This window comes from Rhinoraja longicauda, chromosome 2 (genome assembly GCF_053455715.1).
Source record: "Rhinoraja longicauda isolate Sanriku21f chromosome 2, sRhiLon1.1, whole genome shotgun sequence".
In the NCBI taxonomy this organism is placed as follows: Eukaryota; Metazoa; Chordata; class Chondrichthyes; order Rajiformes; family Arhynchobatidae; genus Rhinoraja; species Rhinoraja longicauda.
The window spans coordinates 78,139,290-78,162,326 of NC_135954.1; the positions used below are offsets into that span (position 1 = coordinate 78,139,290).

General features: G+C 41.6%; 1 protein-coding gene across 1 annotated transcript; it reads left to right on the forward strand.

Annotated features, from left to right (window-relative positions):
- The first annotated feature begins 9,647 nt into the window (after window positions 1–9,647).
- LOC144610206 (fer3-like protein) lies at window positions 9,648–10,145 on the forward strand. Its single transcript, XM_078428790.1, has one exon. The coding sequence runs from the start codon at window positions 9,648–9,650 to the stop codon at window positions 10,143–10,145; it is 498 nt and encodes a 165-aa protein (XP_078284916.1).
- The last annotated feature ends 12,892 nt before the right edge of the window (window positions 10,146–23,037 follow it).

Sequence of the window (23,037 nt, forward strand, 5' to 3'; positions counted from 1 at the left end):
GCCTCTCTGAAAGCTTCAGGTCATGTCTGAATGTTGAAAATCAAAACACTTCTAATGAAGTATTTGATCTGAAGGCACGGTTTCTCTTTCCACTCTTGCCATCTGATCTGCTCTGTGTTCCCATTATTTTCTGTTTTTGTCTCACACCTAAATCTTGTCTAGACTTGGCTGCATGCAGGCATGGACTGCTTCATTTGCTGGGGAGCTGCAAATGGATTTAAACATTGTGCAATCTTCAGTAAACATTCCCACTTCTAACCTTACGATGGAAGGAAGATCATTGATGAGCAGCTGAAGGTGGTTGGGCCAAGAACACTGCCCTGAAAAACTCCTGCAGTGATGTGCAAAATAACAATGCTGGAGGAACACAATGGGTCAGGCAGCATCTGTGGAGGGAATGGGCAGATGACGTTTTGGGTGGCAATCCTTCTTCAGACAGATTGAAGCAGGGGGAGAAAGCTGGAAAAGAAAGGTAAAGGCAGGTCAAAGACTGGCAAGTGATAGGGGAATGCAGGTGAGGGGCGGGCAGGGATTGATTGGCAGATGGGTGGGATAAGTGAAAAGGAGGCAGAAAGGTGTCCAACGAGCAGAAGAATAGTGAGTTGTGAAGTTATAGGAAAGGCTATGGATGGAAGGGGACAGGTCGGTGGGCAGAGGGCATGGATGGGGTGTGGGGGATGGAGGATGAGTGGATAAATGCAAGGTAATGAGCAGAATGGTAGGGGTGTGTTGGAGATGGTGGGAGAAATGGATGCATATTGGAGTGGGGGAGAGAGGTGGGAAAGAGAGAGGAGTTTGAAATAGCTTGAAATTGGTGAATTAAATGTTCATGCCTGCAGTGATATCTTGAGGATGCAATGATTGAACTTCAACAAGCACAACCATATTCCTTTGATTGAGGTAAGACTCCAACCAATTAACTGATTTCCCTTGATGCTCATTGACATCAAATTTTTTTCAGGAATCCCTAATATCAATCTCAATCAAATGCTTTTAAAATCAAGGGAAAACTCTCACTCATCTCAGGAATTGGCATGATATAGATTAATCAAATCTATACTCTCATCATTGGCTGCACGATCTTCGTACTGACCAGAATAGAACCTCATACTCCAGCAGAAAACAGGGATATAGATTTGTTTAAAAATATAACAGATATTTGCACACAAGACATTTCCACAAAGTAAAATGAGACATTGACCAGACAATCTACTCCAGTGATACAGGTTGAGGAATAAATATTGGTCAGGATACTGACAGATTTACTTCAGGCCAACACCAACAATATTAGATGCTTATCTGAGAGGACAAAAGTCAGTTTAATATCTCGTCTGGAACTTGAAACCTCTCTCTGTCACCCTCCCTCTTTGCTGCACCAAAATGTCAGCCTAGATCTGTGTTCCACTCAGGGACAGGACTTGATCCCATATCCTTGTGACAGTTACATCAAGAGCAGGGACAAATGGAATAACATTCAGTATGGTTATTCAAAGAGGCATAATAATGTAGCTCAATAGTTAATATTCAATCAAACCAATTTCCATTCTTATCCATAAATTACTCAACAGAACATGTTCTTTATATTTCAACACTGTGCATTTTATGTCAAGTGAATGGAATGTGTTTTAATCAATGAACAATTGCTCTAAAGTGATTGGTGATACCAGCTTGCAACAAGTAATAAGAGGAGATAAGAATGGCTTGTCGATTTCTAATGGTGTTGGATCTATACTACGAATGCAGAAGATTTGAACTATATTGTTTAAAACAATCTGGTGGTGAATACACAGCTGGGTTAAATAAAATCAAACTTAATTGCATAAAAAGATTTTAAGACACAAATGACAGGATAGAATTATTTTTGTATCACAGAATTGCCAAAAGTGGATGTAGATTGTTCCAGGAAGGAAAAAATACAGGATGTCACCACATGAATCATGAAAATTAATTCATATCAGAATGAAAAATCGTGCAATTGAACATTAACTTCAAACTCTTCTCTGGAATCAATCTATCATTTTTTGAGTTCTTTCATGAAAAACACAATGAGACTAAAAAGGACTTGTCAAGTCAGAAATGTCACGACCTCTTTGTCAGAAAATGTTGTCAGAGTAAAGAAGATTAAAGTTTCTAAAGACAAAAGTGACCTTAAAGAGACACAGCCATACAAATAAGAGAAAAAAGTATTCATTATTAAATGAATTAATGAAAAGGATATTATTGAGAGTAATGGGGGAAGTGTATGAGGAAAATATGAATTCTCAAAAGAGGATAAATGTTAACAGTTACCTTTATGTCACAAGATAAATAGATATATCAATCAGAAAAGAAACAAAAAAAAACAGGTCAGGAATTAACATAAACTAGAATATAGGAACAATAAGCATTTAAATTATAAATGAACAAATTAAGAACACAGAGATGGACTTGCCTCACTGTTTCTAGGGTGCAAACAAAAGAAGCTATTCAATAATTCAGTTCATTGAACTCTTTCTAGTAACAATGGCCTAGATTCTGCTAATGTAAGAAAACTATGAGTCCTGGCCTCCATTACTCTAGAAAAAGCTGACAGCAACTTTTGACAACCGTTGTAAGCATGGAAATCCAGAGGATGTTTACAGTGTTACTATGCTTGTCCACAAGCCATTTGTTGCACTTCCTGCAGATCCAACCAATGTAGAATCAATAATCTTAAGGGAACGTCAAGTTTATTGTATCATTCACTTGACAAAAATCATCTTTTGTGGGTTTCTGCCATGCTTCAACTTTTAGAAACATAGAAACATAGAAAATAGGTGCAGTTGGAGGCCATTTGGCCCTTCGAGCCAGCACTACCATTCATTGTGATCATGGCTGATCATCCACAATCTGTAACCTGTGCCTGCCTTCTCCCCATATCCCTTGATTCCACTAGCCCCTAGAGCTCTATCTAACTCACCTTTTAATTCATCCAGTGAATTGGCCTTCACTGCCTTCTGTGGCAGGGAATTCCGTAATTTCACAACTCTCTGGATGAAAAAGTTTCTTCTCACCTCAGTTTTAAATGGCCTCCCCTTTATTCTTAGACTGTGGCCCCTGGTTCTGGACTCCCCCAACACTGGGAACATTTTTCCTGCATCTAGCTTGTTCAGTCTTTTTATAATTTTATACATCTCTATAAGATTCCCTCTCCTCCAGTGAATACAAGCCCAGTCTTTCCAATCTTTCCTCATATGACAGTCCCACCATCCCGGGGATTAACCTCGTGAACCTACGCTGCACTGCCTCAATAGAAAGGATGTCCTTCCTCAAATTAGGAGACCAAAACTGCACACAATACTCCAGATGTGATCTCACATGGGCCCTATACAACTGCAGAAGGACCTCTTTTCCCCTATACTCAAATCCTCTCGTTATGAAGGCCCACATGCCATTAGCTTTTTTCACTGCCTGCTGTACCTGCACGCTTACTTTCAGTGACTGCTGTACAAGGACACCCAGGCCTTGTTGCACTTCCCCTTTACCTAAACTGACACCATTGAGATAATAATCTGCCTTCTTGTTTTTGCCGCCAAAGTGGATAACCTTTATATTTACCCAATTCACAATGTGTACATCCCAATCCTCTCCTTGTACATGATCCATATCTTTTTATTCGCTACATATCCATGTGCCTATCTAAATGCCTCTTAAACACCACTATCGTATCTATCTCCACCACCCCTGCCAGCTCGTTCCATACATCTACCACCCTCCGCCCCACACATTTCCTTTAAACTTGTATTATCAGTGATTCAAGTACACCTTCATCTTCAATGTTGTGACACTGCTCTTGGCCACAAGCTCTGTGGTGGCCATTTCAATAACAATTATTCTCTCCCTTTTTGACCCCTGAACATATGTTTATGACCTTGCCACCTACTATTACACCATGAACCAATCTATTGCTGCTGCTGACCATTGTTCGGGACTTTCTGCAGCAAGGGAGGATGAGGAGCATTGAGTACGTTGTAATGTGTTTGTTGATGCTTCTGTCTTTCAATAACAGTAAGTTTATTCAAGGAATGAAAATGTGGTAGTAAATTTCTGATTTATGGTATTTTTTTAATGAATTTCAGAAATATCTGATTGATGGTGTTTTCTGTTGGATGAGTGTGGGTGAGCAAGGTTATATCGCACAGAATGGTGTGTGGGGCCATTGGTATAATATTCTACATCCATGTTGTGGGTGCTTCATCCCTGGTCAGGACCTCATCTCTACTGATTTGGACTTGGGTCCATATGCATGAAGAACCTCTCTTCTGCATCAATCCATTCAGAACCACGTCAGATAACCTGGGAGTCCCTCAACAGTTTGCAGCAAACTACTTAACCTTGGCAAACACATCTCAGTGGTGGTTGGAAACAGGGAGCACCTCCTTCTTAATAGGTATAGATATGGCTTCAAGTTGATTCCTTGTTTAAGAAAGGAAGTAGAGGGAATCCAGGGAACTATAGTGGCACAGCCTCACATCAGTGGTAGGGAAACTATTGGAGAGAATTCTTTGAGATAGGATTTACTCCCTTTTGGAAGAGAATGGGCATATCAGGGATAGGCAGCATTGCTTTGTATGTGGCAGGTCGTGTCTCACTAACTTGATTGAGTTTTTTGAGGAGGTGACAAAGGAGATTAATGATCTGGTGGTAGATGTTGTATGCGTGGATTTTAATAAGGCTTTTGATAATGTCCCCCATGGTTGGCTGATCCAGAAGATTAAGATGTGCAGGATTCACGATGACATGGTCATATGGATTCACAACTGGATTATTCATCTCTATATTACTAAAACTCTCATCTTGTTTGTTTATTCCCTGTGTTCCCTATGTTTCTTCCTCTGTTTCTACTGGGGGAGGGGAGGGGGGAAGTGGGGGGTGGGGGTAGTGGGAGTGGGGGTGGGGGGGGAGTAGGGGTTGGGGGGGAGGGGACGGGGTGGGGGTTGTGGGGGTGGGGAGGAAGAGGGTGAGAGTAGGGAAGGGGTGGGGCTGGGGGGGGAGTGTGGTTGGGGGGGAGCGGAGGGTTGGGGGAGTATGGGGAGGGGAGTGGGGGTGTGGGGGAGGGGAGGGGGAAGTGGGGGGAGGGGAGGGGGAGGGGGAGTGGGACGGGGAGGGGAGCAGGAGGGGAAGAGTGGGGGGAAAGGTGGTGCTAGACCAATGCAGGAGAGGTTTTGGGGGTTTTAAGGGGGGTTGAGGGGGGGATAGAGTGGGTGAGTGGGTGGGAGGGGGAGATGTGACTCTGGCTGCAGCGGTGGCGGCACGGGGCCGAGGTGAGTGGCACTCTCTCCCCTTCCCTGTCCCCCCTCGCCCACCCACGGCCCCGGGGGACACTTCCCACCCGGCAACGGGCTTCGTCAGTTGGAGAGGGTTGCCCCAGGAGAGGCCTGCAGGAGAGATTTGGACCCAACGGGTTCACCTCAATCTAGTAGAATATAAAGGGTTGTTGTGGAAGGTAGATATTCTGGCAGGAGATTTGTGACCAGTGGAGTTTTGAGGGATCTGCGCTGGGTGGTGGGTTGGTGAGTAAGTTTGTTGATGACACCAAAATTGGACACCAAAACAGTGAGGAAGGCTGTCGGAAGATACAGTGCGGTGTAGATCAGTTGCAGAAATGGGCAGTGAAATGGGAGATGGAGTTTAAACCGAGTAAGTGTGAGGTGTTGCACTTTGGGAGGTTAAATATAAGGAGGGAGTAGACAGTTAATGTCAAGACTTTCAACAGCATTAATGTGCAGAGTGATCTTGGAGTCCAGTCTCATAGATCAGTAAAGGTGTAAAGGTGGCAGCACGAGTAGACAGGGTAGTGAAGAAGGCAGATGGTATGCTTATGTTTGTTGCGAGAGTTTGTTGCTTATTTGTATGCTCAATATAAGAGTGAGCAAGTCATGCTGCAGCTCTATAGGACTTTGGTTGGGCCCCATCTGGAGTATTGCATGCAGTTCTGGTCACCCCATTACAAAAAAGATGTGAAAGCTTTGGAGGGGATGCAGAGGAGGTTTACCAGAATGCTGCCAGGATTAGTGGGTTTCAGCTACAGGGAGAGGTCAGATGGACTTGAATTGTTTTCTCTAGAACTTCGGAGGTTGAGGGTAGACATGATAAGTATGTAAAATTATGAGAGGCCTCGATAAGATAGGCAGTCAGAACCTTTTTCCCAGGGTGCAAATGTCCAACAATAGATGGCATAGCTGTAAGGTGAGAGGGGGAAAGTTTAATGGAGATATGCAGGACAAGTTCTGTTACACAGAGTGGTGGGGCCTGGAATGCATTGACAGGGGCACTGGTGGAGGCAGATACAATAGAGGTGTTTCTCAGTGGTCTGCTAGGCAAGGAATAGAAGGATATGGATCATGTGCAGGATTCCTTCTCTCCTGAGATGCTGCCTGACCTGCTGAGTTACTCCAGCATTTTGTGAATAAATACCTTTGATTTGTACCATGCAGCGTAGGTTTACTAGGTTAATTCCTACAATGGCGGGACTATCATATGTTGAAAGACTGGAGTGACTAGGCTTGTATACACTGGAATTTAGAAGGATGAGAGGGGATCTTATCAAAATGTATAAGATTATTAAGGGGTTGGACACGTTAGAGGCAGGAAACATGTTCCCAATGTTGGGGGAGTCCAGAACAAGGGGCCACAGTTTAAGAATAAGGGGTAGGCCATTTAGAACTGAGATGAGGAAAAACTTTTTCAGTCAGAGAGTTGTGAATCTGTGGAATTCTCTGCCTCAGAAGGCAGTGGAGGCCAATTCTCTGAATGCATTCAAGAGAGAGCTGGATAGAGCTCTTAAGGATAGCGGAGTCAGGGAGTATGGGGAGAAGGCAGGAACGGGGTACTGATTGAGAATGATCAGCCATGATCACATTGAATAGCAGTGCTGGCTCGAAGGGCCGAATGGCCTCCTCCTGCACCTGTTGTCTATTGTCTATTGTACCAGCATCTGCAGTCATTTTCCTACACTTCATGTATGTTGAAAGGCTGGAGCGATTGGGCTTGTATACACTGGAATTTAGAAGGATGAGGGGGGATCTTATTGAAACATATAAGATAATTAGGGGATTGGACACATTAGAGGCAGATAACATGTTCCCAATGTTGGGGGAGTCCAGAACAAGGGGCCACAGTTTAAGAATAAGGGGTAGGCCATTTAGAACGGAGATGAGGAAGAACTTTTTCAGTCAGAGAGTGGTGAAGGTGTGGAATTCTCTGCCTCAGAAGGCAGTGGAGGCCAGTTCATTGGATGCTTTCAAGAGAGAGCTGGATAGAGCTCTTAAGGATAGCGGAGTGAGGGGGTATGGGGAGAAGGCAGGAACGGGGTACTGATTGAGAGTGATCAGCCATGATCGCATTGAATGGCGGTGCTGGCTCGAAGGGCTGAATGGCCTACTCCTGCACCTATTGTCTATTGTCTATTGTCTATTGTAAGATCAGTTCAGCCGGGCATCATGTTTGGCACAAACATTGTGCACCAACGGGTCTGTTCCTGAGCTGCACTGTTCTATGTTCAATGTTCTGTTCTATTATAGCCAGCTTCAATTGATGCCAGCCTCACAAGGTCCCAACCCTTCTCCACCCACTGTATGGATATGTGCCCATGGCACTTAATACTGTCTGGGCTATGTAATCTATATTAACAAGAGTGAACATGACTTTTTATGCCTCCTTTTTACCGTACCACTGCGAAATCTCCTCAAGGTATGTCAACTTAAGTTCTCCTCCTCTCTCCCACTGGAGTTTCTGTGAGACCCTGCATCAATGCTCCCCCTCTGTGGAGTCTGAAGTCCCGACCTGAAACGTCGCATGTCCATGTCCATTCCCTCCCCAGATGCTGCCTCCTGCATTTGGTGTTTTGCTGTTGAACCTGACTTTTTCGCGTGGCGTACGCCGCAAGGTCACAGTTTGTGAGTTAATCGCTGATCATCATCAGGTCCAGCCCGAGTCAAACCATCTTCCATCCCCGCACACACTTCTCCAACAAACCTACCGCTCCCTTCCCTCCCACCACCGCCACCACACCCAGAGACGCATGTGTTTGCTGTGTTAACCATGCTGTGTTAACCATGGTTTCGGTTTGCGCTGGAAATAATAAGGCTTTGGGAGGGTCGTCGAGTGTTTACTGTGGATTTAACTGCTATTCTGCAAGCTTCTCTGATCCCCAAACAGCCAAATTCTCTGTCGGTTTGAAATGAAGCCACAGATGCTGACGAAATGAGCAACCAATGAAGAAGCAAAGCTTTCAAGCAAATCGATTTACTATTTCACACACACACAAGCTGCAGCATTAGTAGCGTTAAAATATTTACCTTCATATGAATGTGTCCGTAAAACGCCCAATAATAACAGCCTGGATTGTGTCAAATAATGCCACACGGTCCTAGCAACAACTACACAACAGCGAGCACTCCTCTCCTTTATTTGAACAGTAATGTCCTGTTGGAAACAATACAACGGCCGAAGGGGAAATACTTCAAGATTCATATACAAAATATATCAGGAATATATCAAAAATCATAGATTTTTTGGGAAATAGCTCACCTGAGATAGATGCGTAGATAATTCAAGTTTGATTTAGAAGAAAAAAAACGTATTGTAATGAAAACGAACATGGCACTCATTTATAGTTGCAATAATTGTAAAACTGCCCAAGTTGATTCAAACACATTAAGAAAAAAAATGATTCAAAAGAGGTTACATTACCAAATGCCTCCATCCATTCCATAGACGGAAGGACGAACAGAAGCTTGCACTAAATTGTTGAGTGGACGATTTAAATTACGAATATATAACAATTTCAGGCTAAAAGGTAGCAAGCACAGCACTTTGGTCAACGTGGGTTGTTTTTAAATGTGCTATACAAATAAAATTGACTTGACTTGACTGGAGGTTTCAACGTAGCTGCGAATGAGTTTTTTTTTCCAAAAATCAACAAAATACATCTCGTTGTTTTAGTTTTGTTTCTACATGCAGTAGATCCTACACCTTATTTGCTGACGGAAGCTGTCTAAGTTATTCACAGGAATGCTACATACGGTCCCCTCCAATGCTGAGTTAGTCTAATGGAGATCCTATTATTCAGCTTCCATTGCACTGGGATACAACGTCAACAATTCATGGTGGCCCTTTGTGTGCAGGTCCTGTCTTCCCAACATCATTAAACCATACATGCACTTGTCAAGAGGGTCTGGCGATTTCATTAGAGTTTACTAGATCAGGACGAGAGAAAGGGAAGCAAAATGGTTGCTTTGGAAGACGCGGAATAATTACTTTCTAAAACATGTTAAGAAGATTTAAAAGTACACAGCAGGTAAGGTCCGTGGATAGCTGCCAACAAGGATCTAAAGTCGATATCGTTGAAAGGAAAGGTCATTTTTTAAGTTTCCTTGAGGTCTCCACGCGCCTGAAATTGTCGGTTGTCTGCACTCATCAGTGTTAAACCCGGCCGTCTGCTTTTGTACTCCTTTGCTCTCCCTTGTTTTAATCCTGTTAGTTTTGCAGTTATACATATTGATGTCCTCACAACAACAGGCAATGCAGCAGTCGAGATTGTCCCTTAACTGACATGTTATCCCCTGTTTCACCAGGAGCTCTCCTGAAAGCTAACTTTTGAGTCTGCACGCACACACACACACAAAATGGAATTTCAAGAAACCTTCATGGATTCTTCTGTTCTGGACTTTGTTGCAGAATCAGAGTTTGCTCTGTCTTCGCCAGGATCAGACCAGATCGAAGTCAATTCACCGCACAGTGTGGACCTTTGTGACAGGTTGTGTGATCTGGCTGGGATGCGCGCCTTTACCGACCACTCAGTTCCATTTGGAGGCGACAAGGAGCATGTGGATGTGCTTGGGGACCAAGCAACAGCCTTTAAGATGGGATCTTTCAATTCCCTGATGGTCAGACCCAAAAGGAAACGCGTGATCACTTATGCCCAGCGCCAGGCTGCTAACGTCAGGGAGAGGAAAAGAATGTTCAGTCTGAATGAAGCATTTGATCTGTTAAGGAAAAGGGTGCCTACTTTTGCTTACGAGAAACGGCTGTCTAGGATTGAAACTCTACGTCTTGCCATTGTCTATATCTCGTTTATGACTGAACTTTTGGATAATAAAGAAAAAAATCCAACTTCAGAATAATGTCTTGTTTTTCACCACGGAAAGAAATCTTCATCCTCTTGGTCTTGCCAGATGGTATGTGACTTACACCCCAAATCATCGTGGAGATTCCGGATCCTGTTGTGCTAATCTATGTTACTGTAAATACTTGATGGACCATTTAAGCGTTTAAATATAATTATATTTTCCCAGAACCCTAATAGGTATATATTCAGACTTTTATGTGCTTAAAATTGTGACCGTCGAAATACAGAGGATTTAGGAAAATTAGAACCGATAATGCAACGAGGAACGAATATTTCACAGAAAAGGGTATTCAAACCTGAGCTTTTTACAAATTTTCTTTTGCAAGAAGCTTAAACCTTTCGCGAGACTTAATACGATTGTGTCAGGAAAGGGGTATTCCTACTTAAATGTACCTTTTCGCATACGCACTATCAATTTTTAAAAAAAACATAGTTGTAGAGAGAGTAAATTAAAGCGTGGTAAATTGTGCGCTGTTGAAGCAAAGTAACCAGAATGGGTGGGAAAAACAGAACATTGGGATCTATAATGTTGAAATGGCTGATGTGCAGTGTCTTTGAGAACTACAAATAACGTGATGCAGGAAGAGAAAGGGAGTTTCTGTAATGTTATAAAATGTGGATACCACTTATTCAGCCATTGTTCACAAACATCGCGACTGGATGTCCTAGAAACGGCGGCTGTCCTTTTGTTGAAGGTTCACACGGGCACTAATTGGCTTTTGATAACTGTTGATTCAGGCCCGATACACCTGCAGGTGGGAGGGTTTAGGCTTCGCAGGAAAAGTTAAACTAATCGCTGGTTTAATTATTTTGGCATTAACCTTTTCAAACGCATTTCAGTTAGATGCTGTTATATCATGGATGTCCTCAAAGGCTGGTATTTGGCCGGCACAGAGTTGACTTTCTGAGACAACGGCCTAATGGTTTGTGAAGGATATTGATGGCTAGTTGTGATTAGAAATTAGTAACTGATGTGCGGCATTCCAATTAAAGTAGTGGAAACAGAAGTAAATATCGGCGCCTGTCTGCAAATGACAAAGTAAATAAAAATTAAACTCAAGTCGTTCTGTTGTACGTCCAGTACTGTCGCCATTTGTTCCGGTGTGTTTTGTCGAGAGCTTCTGCTTCTGTTATTCGAGTTTGTTTGACATCGGCTTTACTCTGACTGTCGCTTTCTCAATATTACCGAGGAAACAACAACCCCTCTGGTTTCTGTGCAGCAAGAAAGTGTTGCGATCATTTCAATGTAAAATGTATATTCTGATGCTCTTGAACGTAATTGGTTGCTATCAGCCACTGTGGTCTATTTGGCGTATGACAGTGGAGTGTTCGGCAACCAAGATTAAATACAACAATTTGAAATGTGGAGCTGTCAAACTGTTGTCCTTGCTTTTGTTGCTTGCAAATTATAATTACTGCACTCATGGTGCATCCCAACATTACCTCCGATAGAACACAAGATGCGAGGGTCATTGAGTGGAACAGGCAGCATATCTGAAGTACATAGCTAGACGAGGTCGGATCAGTTTAAGAAGGATCACGACCCAAAACGTCTCCTATCCATGTCCGCCAGAGATGCCGCTTGACCCGCTAAGATCCTCCAGCACTTTGTCCACTACGCAATTTTCCAACACCTGCAGTTCCTTGTGTCTCCATTATTCTTGATACAACATTTTCCTTGATACAATACATGGGATGTATCTTCTGTCGGGCGTGAAGCGACAACCTTGTAAAGCGATGAGATGCCTCCACCTACGAAGTCATGCATCTATGTTGCTGTTAGTCTCCAGTTCTTCACCGGCTGCTCTGATGCACTGTTGAAAATGATATCAAATCCACCATCAGTCCTCGTGAGTTGTTGATCAACACATTGGTACCATTCCGGCGTTTTTATCTAACTATATTTGAACCTCCCTCTCTGACTTTCATTGTTACACAATGGAACAAGCAAGAATTCCAAATGCAAAAGATATCTTGTCCATCCCTCGTTCAGTGTCCGTAAATATGAGCTCTCGGTCGCTTGCCGTTAATCGGACACACGTTTTATCTTGAAAATGTGTTCACAAATTTTAAATACATCTTTGACAACAGGTGTGTAAGAGTCGCAACAGGTATTCAGCGAAAATTTGACGCGCGCAACTTCAAACAACTTTAATTCAAATGTTGTAATGTTAACCACTGAATTGCACACATTGCAAATTCCAAAGGTGGTACCCATATTTGTATAGTTCGGGATTCGCGATAGAAGGCGCAGAACTATTTTAGGGCTGATTCGTAAAACTATGCAGCGATCGGACTAGACCCGAGATCGGGATATTATACCACCATCAATGAAACCAATATGTTTAGTTATTGTAATGACCGTACTTGCGTTTGGAACTATGTAGCGATCGGAATGGACCTGAGATCGGAGGCCACGCTTCGTTATCTAACAGGATGCCACATCCGCATCCAGCTCCAAACGCAAGTACGGTCATTATAATATTACGGTAATCACAAGATACACGATAATACAAGATACAAGGAGGCCATCGCCAGTGTTATGGTGACCTTGTTTTTCCTGACTCGAGAGCACCTCCTCCTGCCTGTGTGACGCCTCCATTCCCTTCATTAGAGCGTAGTTTCATACTCTACCCGAAGAGAGTTTTCCAGTTCAACACTTTGTGTGAATCAAGCCACTGCAGACAGATAGGAATGAAGAAACAGAAATAAGCTTGAGAATAACATAAACATAGAAACATAGAAACATAGGAAATAGGTGCAGGAGTAGGCTATTCGGCCCTTCGAGCCGGCAACGCCATTCAATACGATCGTGGTTGATCATCCAAAATCAGTACCCCGTTCCTGCTTTCTCCCCATATCCCTTGATTTTGTTAGCCCTAAGAGCTATATCTAACTCTCTCTTGAAAACATCCAGTGAATTAGCCTCCAATGCCTTCTGTGGCAGAGAATTCCACAGATTCACAACTCTCTGGATGAAAAGGTTTTTCCTCATCTCAGTCTTAAATGGCCTACCCCTTATTCTTAAACTGTGGCCCCTAGTTCTGGACTCCCCCAACTTCGGGAACATTTTTCCTGCATCTAGCCTTTCCAATCCGTTCAGAATTTTATATGTGTCTATAAGATCCCCTCTCAACCTTCTCAAGGAACAGGCAAACATGGTAATTTTTTTTGTTTTTTGTTTTTGTTTTGGTTGTGGCATTTAGTTTGTTCCTCAGCAAAATGCAAAGGAAACCCTATAGGACCTCAGTGCATTTGGCAGCATCTGTAGAGATTCCCTCATTCCCCCCACATATACTGGCTGACCCCTTGAGTTACTCCAGCACTTTGAGTTTTGCTCAAGATTCCACCGTCTGCACTTCCTTGTGCATCTAGTATGTTCCTCACCTTTGTGTTATTTTATTAATCATTGGATGCACACTCCGATCAAATTTGAGCCAGAAACGTTTGCCAAAAATACCCCGTCTTGAATCCCGCACCATTACAAATTAAACCAACCTTGTATCTTCCTCACTGTCAACACCAATATGCAAAGAAATTGGGCATAGGACAAGGGGATAAAACTCAATGAAAATTGGCACACCACAGGCTTACATTCTAGGATATGAACAAAATCTCTTCCTCAAAGAAGCAGATTTTTTAGTTTGAGCAGATGCACATAGACACCTGGTAAATGGCAGAGTGAAAGGTTACCAACTATGAACAGGAATGCAGTTACAATGAGATGGACTGTGATTTCGTTAAATGGCACTGCAGATTAGAGAGGGCAAATGGCCTGCTCTTGTTCCTAACTCATATGATTGTTTTATGTTTGGATAGGCCAGCAATTCATATCCATCCAATAATCAACAATAATGGTGGGTCTGAAATGACACATAGGCCAATCTAAGTAAGCATGACTGCCACTACAGAACTTGGCAAAGCAAATGGTTTAAAAATCTGCAATTTCTTGGTTACTGTTAATGAGACACTGTTTTATTCCAGGTTTATTTAATCCCTATTTTTCCATTCCTCTGCTGCCATGATTTACTTCAGCTTGTCTAGACAATAGACAATAGGTGCAGGAGGAGGCCATTCGGCCCTTCGAGCCAGCACTGCCATTCAATGTGATCATGGCTGATCATTGTCAATCAGTACCCCGTTCCTGCCTTCTCCCCATACCCCCTGACTCTGCTATCCTTAAGTGCTCTATCTAGCTCTCTCTTGAATGCATTCAGAGAATTGGCCTCCACTGCCTTCTGAGGCAGATAATTCCACAGATTTACAACTCTCTGACTGAAAAAGTTTTTCCTCATCTCAGTTCTAAACTGGTCTACCCCTTATTCTTAAACTGTGGCCCCTTGTTCTGGACTCCCCCAACATTGGGAACATGTTTCCTGCCTTTAACGTGTCCAACCCCTTAATAATCTTATACATTTCGATAAGATCTCCTCTCATCCTTCTAAATCACTAATCCAGAAATCTGGCTATGAGTTCAAGATCCTATCTTGATTTTCAGTTTTGCAAATGATATAAATGTAGCAAAATGCTGTTTATCTTACTAGATTTTTCAAATCCAATTAATATGTCCAGTGAAAATATGTTTCTAACTCAGGACGGTATGTGGCTTGGTGGTGGAAGTTCCCATGCTTTTGCTGCCCTTAGCCTTTAACTGGTAGAGCTTAACTGGTAGGTTTAGAAGGTGCTGTCCAAAAAGTATAGTAGGAAAGAAAACAGCAGATGCTGGTTTAAATCGAAGGTAGACACAAAATGCTGGAGTAACTCAGCAGGTCAGGCAGCATCTCTGGAGAGAAGGAATGGGTGACATTTAGGGTTGAGACCCGTCTGAAGAACGGTCTCGACCCGAAACGTCACCCATTCCTTCTCTCCAGAGATGCTGCCTGGCCCGTTGAGTTACTCCAGCAATTTGTGTCTACCTTCGTCCAAAAAGTATTGTTAAGTTGCTGTAGTGTATCTTGCTGCTATAGCGTGGAGTGAGTGAATGGTTGTGGATGGCATGCTTGTCAAGTCAGCTGCTATGCCCCATATGGTGTCGAGTTTCTTGAGTGCTTTTGAAGCTGCACCCTTCCCAGGCAGTTCAATTGTACTCCTGACTTGGGCCTTATTGGCTTAATGGAATTAGGAATCTTACCTGCTGCAAGATTTGTGTAGGAACCATTTTGTGTTTATTAGTTATTTTAGTATATTATTATATTACTTTGTATCCTGCTGTATTTTTGGATACTAAGAGGTTAATACTATGCTTACGTATGGGCTGAGCTTCCAGCTCCGAAGTATTTGTTCAGTACATGGAAAGAAATGGCTGATAGAAATTCAGCCAAGATAAGCTGCTGATGTAAATCGGCTGACGAGCCAACCGATAGAAGATCAGTAAGAAATCTCTGCCGGAGATAAGACCTGGTGGTTCGTATAAGTCATGCAGGTTACGGTAGGACATTAGATTTTTACCAAGCTAATCAATAACAAGTCGATGACAAGAGATATTCTAATATGTTATATTGCAACTTCAAATAAATGACTAACTAATTCAAACGTCGTGGAGATCTCTGTTGTTGATTGTTTGCATATAAAAAAAATATTGTTCCACCTACCCTACGTCAACGGAAGCTTTAGAGCTTGATAAGAAAGACGGGAAGCTGGCTGTAATATTGTAAAAATCTACTTAAGATGGATGGATTCAGCTAGAATTTACTCTTCAGGAATGTTCAGTCACAACTTGCCTTCGCTGGAGCCGAAGAGCGAGAGCTTAACTGGACCAGGAGAGATTTATCACCAAAATGTCTTAACCGCGGAATGGAAAGGAACTATCCTCGGTGACTGAAACATATATTTGTCTCTTAGATGGCTGATGCATAATGATTGAGTGTATCCTGAACCATCTGACATGTTATGTATGGGCCTGCGCCTTGGAAGAATGTAGAGGTTTTGCTGTCAAATTGTGCATTTGTATTTGTGATAAGATGTGTTGTGAACACATCAGCTGCAAAGGGGTGTCCAGGGAGGGTGGGTGAGGGTTATTTTTGTTGTTATATATAAAAAACAAAATGGAGGGAATGTAATGCATTACGTCAATCGTATTGTATCTTTCCATCAATAAAAATAAATATTAAAAAATATATATATATATATTTGTCTCTTAGAGTTATTCGAAGATAATTAGTTCTTGTATAGAGACTGAAGCTTTGCAGCGATTGAAACCAGATACATCGTTTGTCGCTAAGCTTTGAAGCCAGAAACAGCTAAGAAATTGATGTTTGCGTTAAATTGGTTTACAAGAAAGCCTGTTAATTGCAGTAAGCTATAAGAAAGCTGTTTTTGTAACTGGTACAGGAGGTTTGGAATGCGAGCCACAGAGAAACGACCTTGAGAGCCCTGGTTACCAGTCTTATTTGACGTTCCAAAGAAGATAAGGACAACAGCTGCAAGCCTTCAAGAAGTACAGAATGTCTGTAACTAAATCTGATGTTCGGTCACAAGGTGGCGACAGCAGAACAAGGCCTAAAGTGGAAAATAGAGCCATTAAGCTTACTCAGATAGGTACCACTATAGCTTTGGGAAACCATGAAAAGATGAAGAGATGTAAATATAAACTAGCTGAGAAGTTAATGGAAAGCACCAAAGAGCTAATGCAATCAGCTGGAAAGGTACATGACAACGAAACCAAATACTTTCAAACGTTTGTAGCTAACAGAATCTCTTTTGTAAGGGATGTTACTGACATATCGCAATGAGATATGTTAGCACAAAGGAAAATCCTGCAGATGAAGCATCAAGAGGATTAACGGCAGACCGCTTTTTAAGCTGCAAGAGATGGATTCAAGGACCAGAATTTCTCTGTAAACCAGACAGAGAATGGCCAAAACATCACTTGGAAGCCACGATTTCTGCTGACGATCCAGAAATAAAGCCAGACATTATTGTGGCACCATTGTCAAGGAACCATGGAACCCCACAAACACTCTGATTACTTATTTTCCTTCATGGATGAAGTTGAAGATTGCAGTAGCTTGGTTTCTTAAGGTAAAGACAATGCTCTTGCAGCGGTCTCAGATGAGAAAGGAAATTCAGGCTGCTGCGAGTAGCCTTGAAATCATACTTGCACTCATTCATGTGTGGACAGTAATTCATCTTATTTCTCACGTAATACCACCCACATGCTTATATGAGGGCACCACCACAAATGTTCAAGAAGCTCAACATGATCCAGGATAAAAGGACACAAAGTACTGGAGCAACTCAGCAGATCGAGCAGCTTCTCTGGAGAATAAAGATAGGTGATGTTTCAGGTCAGGACTCTTCTGTGTCTTTTGTGAAAACCCCATGATCTGCAGTTCCTGTTTCTACAATCCAGGATAAATCAACCCATTTTATTGGCACCCCTTCAACCAATACAAAACATTCATTTTCATTTCACCATGGGTGCACAGCAGTTTCTGTATGTATTATCTATAAGGTGCACTATAGTTACTCATTGAGGTTACTCCAAGCTGTTTCTAATCCTGCAATGTCAACCAACAAGAAGGATAAGGACAGCAGGTGGAATGCAACACCACCAAGCTCTAACCAATTCAGACAACATTGGGATTTGGAAATATATTCCCCGCTCATCATTGTCGCGGGTTCTAAAGCCTGAAGCTCCCTACTTAGCAGTGCTGTACAAGTGTCTTCTCCAAAAGGATTGCAATGGTTCAAGAAGGCAGCATCTCATGGGCAAGTAGAAATGGGTAATAGATGTTGGCTTTGCCAGCAACATCCAGAAATGAATAAAAAGAGGAAAATAATAGAGATGGGGCCACAAATTCAAGATTATTTTTAAAAGAGCAAAATGAGAAAGTATAAATTTCCCCCCCCGAGCAAGTGGCTATTGGAACATGGAATATTTCATTACAAATTAGCATTGTGACATTAACCATGGAGTGGATGATGCAATTTCAGTCCAACAGCTGCAGGCAAAGCCAATGAAGTGACATAAACCAGATGGCCTTTTTACAAAGAGATAATCACCAAGGAGAAAGAATTAACAGGCCTCCACTCCAAGCGCTTGTGAAAACTTAGAGCATTGCTCAAGTTCTCCATTCACATTCTGAAGCTTTAGTTTTATTTGGATAACTTTGATGATCTTAATGATACTTGTACAAAATTAATTGGAAGTCTCTAGAGTACCTGATACTCTGCACTTGATACTATGAGATGGCAAAAGCTGGGTCTGGTACAACGAATGAATTGTTGATTTCTGCAAAAAAAAACATCGGGTCATCAGCTAAATTTTATTTCAATATGTTAAAATTCACAAGCTGACACAGTGTTTTCCGCATGGTAGAAATTAAATCCAAATTTACGATGTGGTGATCCATGAGAGAAGACTGTCATCAATGTCAAATGTTGGCAGTGATCACCATTCTGAGGAGGGTAAAAACTGAGAGGTTTGGATTCACCAAGCAAATAACAAGTCCACGTCTTGCCGATGACAAGCTGAAGTCAGCTGAAATACTTAAAACCTTGCTTCTGCGATTAAAGAACAGGTTTCAAGCATGAGAGAAGAGGAGAATCAAATGAGATCAGCTGCAAGTGGGACAGAGTGGCAACAATCTATTAAAAAAAAACAATGAAGCCTGTTTGGCCTAAAGACAGATTAAAGAATTTTGCCCATGGGTGGAAAACTTTAGAAATTGGACATGTTCTGGAAATGCAGGCACTGGGCTCAAAATTATACAGATTAGAGGGCAACCACCAAAGCTTTGCAAAAAATGTTTTGCAGAAGTAGAAAAACTACTGACAATTCTGTTTCTCTTTCCACATATGCTGTCTTAACTACTGAGTGTTTTCAGCATTTCTGGTTTATTTTAGATTTCATGCATTTGAAGTTTTTCAAAAAATGTCACTATGTCAATGGCAATGCAAGCAGAGGATGTAGCTGCCTCTTGCAAACTACGGACCATCAATAAAATGACAGAGATGATCAATGGCCAATGACAGACATCATTGCTTTGGCTCACCAGACCCAAATAATGGCACTTGTTGACACCAGGAACAGAAGTAGAGATGCACTTGAAACAACTTGAAGAGCAGCATGGTGGCACAGCGGTAGAGTTACTGCCTTACAGCACCAGAGACCCTGGTTTGATCATGACTGCGGGTGCTTGTCTGTACAGAGTTTGTACATTCTCCCCATGACCTGCATTGGTTTTCCCCGGATACTCTGGTTTCCTCCCACACTCCAAAAACGTACAGGTTTGTAGGTTAATTGGCTTGGTAAAGTTGTAAATTATCCCTAAGTAGGTGTTGGATAGTATTAATGTGCAGAGATCACTTTGTCAGGGCAGACTCGGTGGGCCCAAGGGCCTGTTTCTGTGCTGTATCTCTAATCTAAACTAAACTCAACTAAACTCAACTAAACTAAACTCAACTCAACTAAACTACATCACAGGGCTCCATCTAAATAGAAAGAAAACATCTGGAAAGAAGAAGAAAATCTTGATATCGACACAGATATTCCAACAAAGGAATAAACCATCCAAGTCATTAGATCCTTAAACAATTAGAAAGCTTTGGGAAGGACAGACTTGTTTGAAGTACATCTATGAGGCCCTTCTATGCATCAGCCTGTGAAATAAAAAAGCAGCAGATGAATGGGCCCATTGAGGTGATGGTGAAGTAAATAAGAAAGGAGCAGGCAGCTGACGGTGTTCTCAAAAAGTATGACGCCAGTATTGGGAAAGGCTCACACACCAGAACTTTAGGAAACATAATAGAATGATGCTCAGAATAGCACAACAACTCTTTATAAGCTTCACATATTTTGAGAAGGTTCACAGAACTGACTTGTGGCATGTTCTGCAGGTTTTTTACATGTGTCTGCACAATCAGTATCATCAAAAGCTTCAAGTCCAAACTTCCATCACAATGGGACTAGTTTTGGAGTCAATATGTTTGTGTCAGGTCTAAAATCCTCCTCAATATTTTCACTTATTGGTAATTTGGCGTTCAATTAAAGGTAAGAGACCAACACGTGGATATGTTTCACACATCCCAAAGAGCTTTACTTTGAACAACATCTTGCTCACCAATCACTTATACTCTATTTAAAAGAGAAAGCCATTTGACTCATACATGCCAACTGCAACAAAACAGGATCTTAAACATTGCTTCACCACAATCAGTAAGATTTTCTTATTAACACAGTGATCAACATATATTTAGACAGTGCCAGTAGCCAGGTATCTGGAACAAAATCAAAAGGCAAGAAAATGTTGAAGAACTTAAATATGGTCTAGAAATCGCCAAACTAAAATATAAAAATTAAATTCAAAATTTATTAGAAATGCATACTTTCAATAATTATCTGTAGGTTAGAAGGCATATAAATGACAGAGAATTACTACAAATTGTCTTCATTTCAATCACCTGCCTGAGAAAAGTCCTCCTTATCGTTTGGCACAGATCAATTTCAAATTCATATCTAAGTATACAAAAGGTAGACACAAAATGTGAGAGTAACGTAGCGGGTCAGGCAGCATCTCTGGAGAAAAGGAATAGGAGACATTTCAGGTTGAGACCCTTCAGACTGAGAGTCCGGGGAGAGGGAAAATAGAGTAATGGAAAGGGAGTATTTAGGGCGGCCAAAAAGATATGATTACCATTATTACCAGGAAGTACTAAACATAGATTGCCCACGTGCTTAAGATTGAAGCCAAATCTACCATTGGAATAGCAAAACAGAAAATTGACCACTGAAGGCAGGTGGAAACAGGGCTGCCATGGAATTAAAGGGGAAAAAAACCTGAGGTGCAGCTGGAAAACTATTGAAAGGTTTATTAGTAATCGAGTTTGATGATCATCATTGTTACCTTAATGCCAGAGACATAATAGGTTTGTAAATTAGAAATATAGGAATACATTAATGCACTATTGCTCTAGTATTTTGCCCTGGTTTACTTCATTCCTGTTTTGAAGGCATATTCCCTTGCTGATTGCTGATTCTTCAATGTCACCAAATAAACCGAGACAATGATTACCAAGTAGCTGATTAATTCTGAGCATTGTCAAGCCATGACTGATCATGCTGAAGAATCTTAAGCAAAATTCCTGGGATTTTAGTCAGGAGCAAAAATAATTATTATTTCTTCCTACAAAACTTTCGCCAGATGAAGAATGATGCTCTGTCAATAACTCCACATAAACCGGGCATTAAGCTTGAAAGTGACTTTGAATTTGTACATCAATAACAACATATTGCAGCAACTTTATTAGGAATTTGTAGGGCATACATAAATAAACTAAAGTTGTCAGCCATACATAAATCTTAATTTTGCAGGATTGATTCAGATGGGAACATTTTGGGAAGTCAAACCAGGGCAAGACCTTCACAGTGAATAGTAGACCCCGGGATAAAGTCCTACCTGCCAACTTTTCCCTAGAGCACAGGCCTCGAGTCCTGGCAACATCCTCATAAATCTTAGAAAACAGAGGGATCAAGGAGTATAGGTACATAGTTCTCTGAAAACGCCATCATGGGTAGATAGAGTGGTAAAGAAGGCCTTTGGCACATTGACCTTCATCTGTCAGGGTACTGAGCATATGAATTGGGAAGTTATATTACATTTGTACAAGATTTGTGAAGCGACATTTGGAGTATTGTGTTGAGTTTTGGACACCCTGGTACAGGAAGGATTTCATTAAGCTGGAAAGAGTGTGAGAGTGTTGCAGGGCTTGAGGGCCTGCATTTTATAGGAACTAGGTTTGGACAGGCAGGACTTCATTCCTTGGAGTGCAGGAGGTTAAGGGATGATCTCATAGTGGTGTATAAAATCATGAGGAGAAATGACACAATGAATTGTCAATTGGTAAGTGGCTTTTACTCGGAGGAGGGGAATCAAGAACAAGACCCAGTTTAAGGTAAGAGAGGAAAGATTTAATCGGAACTTGAGGGGCAACGTTTTCCATGTGGGTACATGGAATGAGCTGCCAGAGAAAGTAGTTGAGGCAGATAGTATAACAGCATTTAGAAGACACATAGCCAGGTACATGGATAAGAAAGGTTTGGAGGAATATTGGTTAAATGCAGGCAAATAGGACTAGCTTAGTGGGGGTGTTTGGTCAGCATGGACTAGTTGTGCAGATGAGCCTGTTTCAATGCCATATGGCTCTATGACAATAAACTGGTAACAAAGCTCAAATAATCTTCAGTTGAACTGCAAAGATAGTTCTTTTAAAATAATTTGATATATGCTCTTGCAATCAAAATACAGAATATTTTCAATGATTGTAGTTGCACTGATATCCTAATAGAAGAGTAAAATTATTTTGTGCAAGATACCCCGAACTAAAGTTGTGCAGAGGTAAGCAAAAATCCTTTATTATGAGATAATCTTCATTGTCTGAAAGTCACAGTCACAATGATGATGCTCATTTAATCTTGCTGCTTTTGGCTGGAGATTACAATAGATTCACTCCAACCGATTTGGACATAACTGCTGATGTTTCTCCAAGTAAGTGTCAGCAGGTTAAGGATTTCCAAACATGCATGTGGAAATGCAGAACTACCCTGGCATTTATTCTCTGGGGGCTCTCCAGCTATGCTCTCTTCTCAGTGGAAGAATGCAAACATGTGACAACTGTGCATGTATTATAATGAGAAATTTTCTCAAATAAAGCACAATATTCATCTCATATCAATAGAGTAGCTTTGAGAAATCAAGCTGCCCTTTAGTTCATTTGCATAGTTTGAATTGTTTGATTCTGATTTACTAATGTATTTACATGTTTTGGGATAGCTATTGCATTGTTAACAATTTATTTATGTTTATTTTTCGAAATACAGCAAAGAAACAGTGCCTTCGGCCCACCGTGTCCATGCTGACCAGTAATCCCCATACTCGAGCACTATC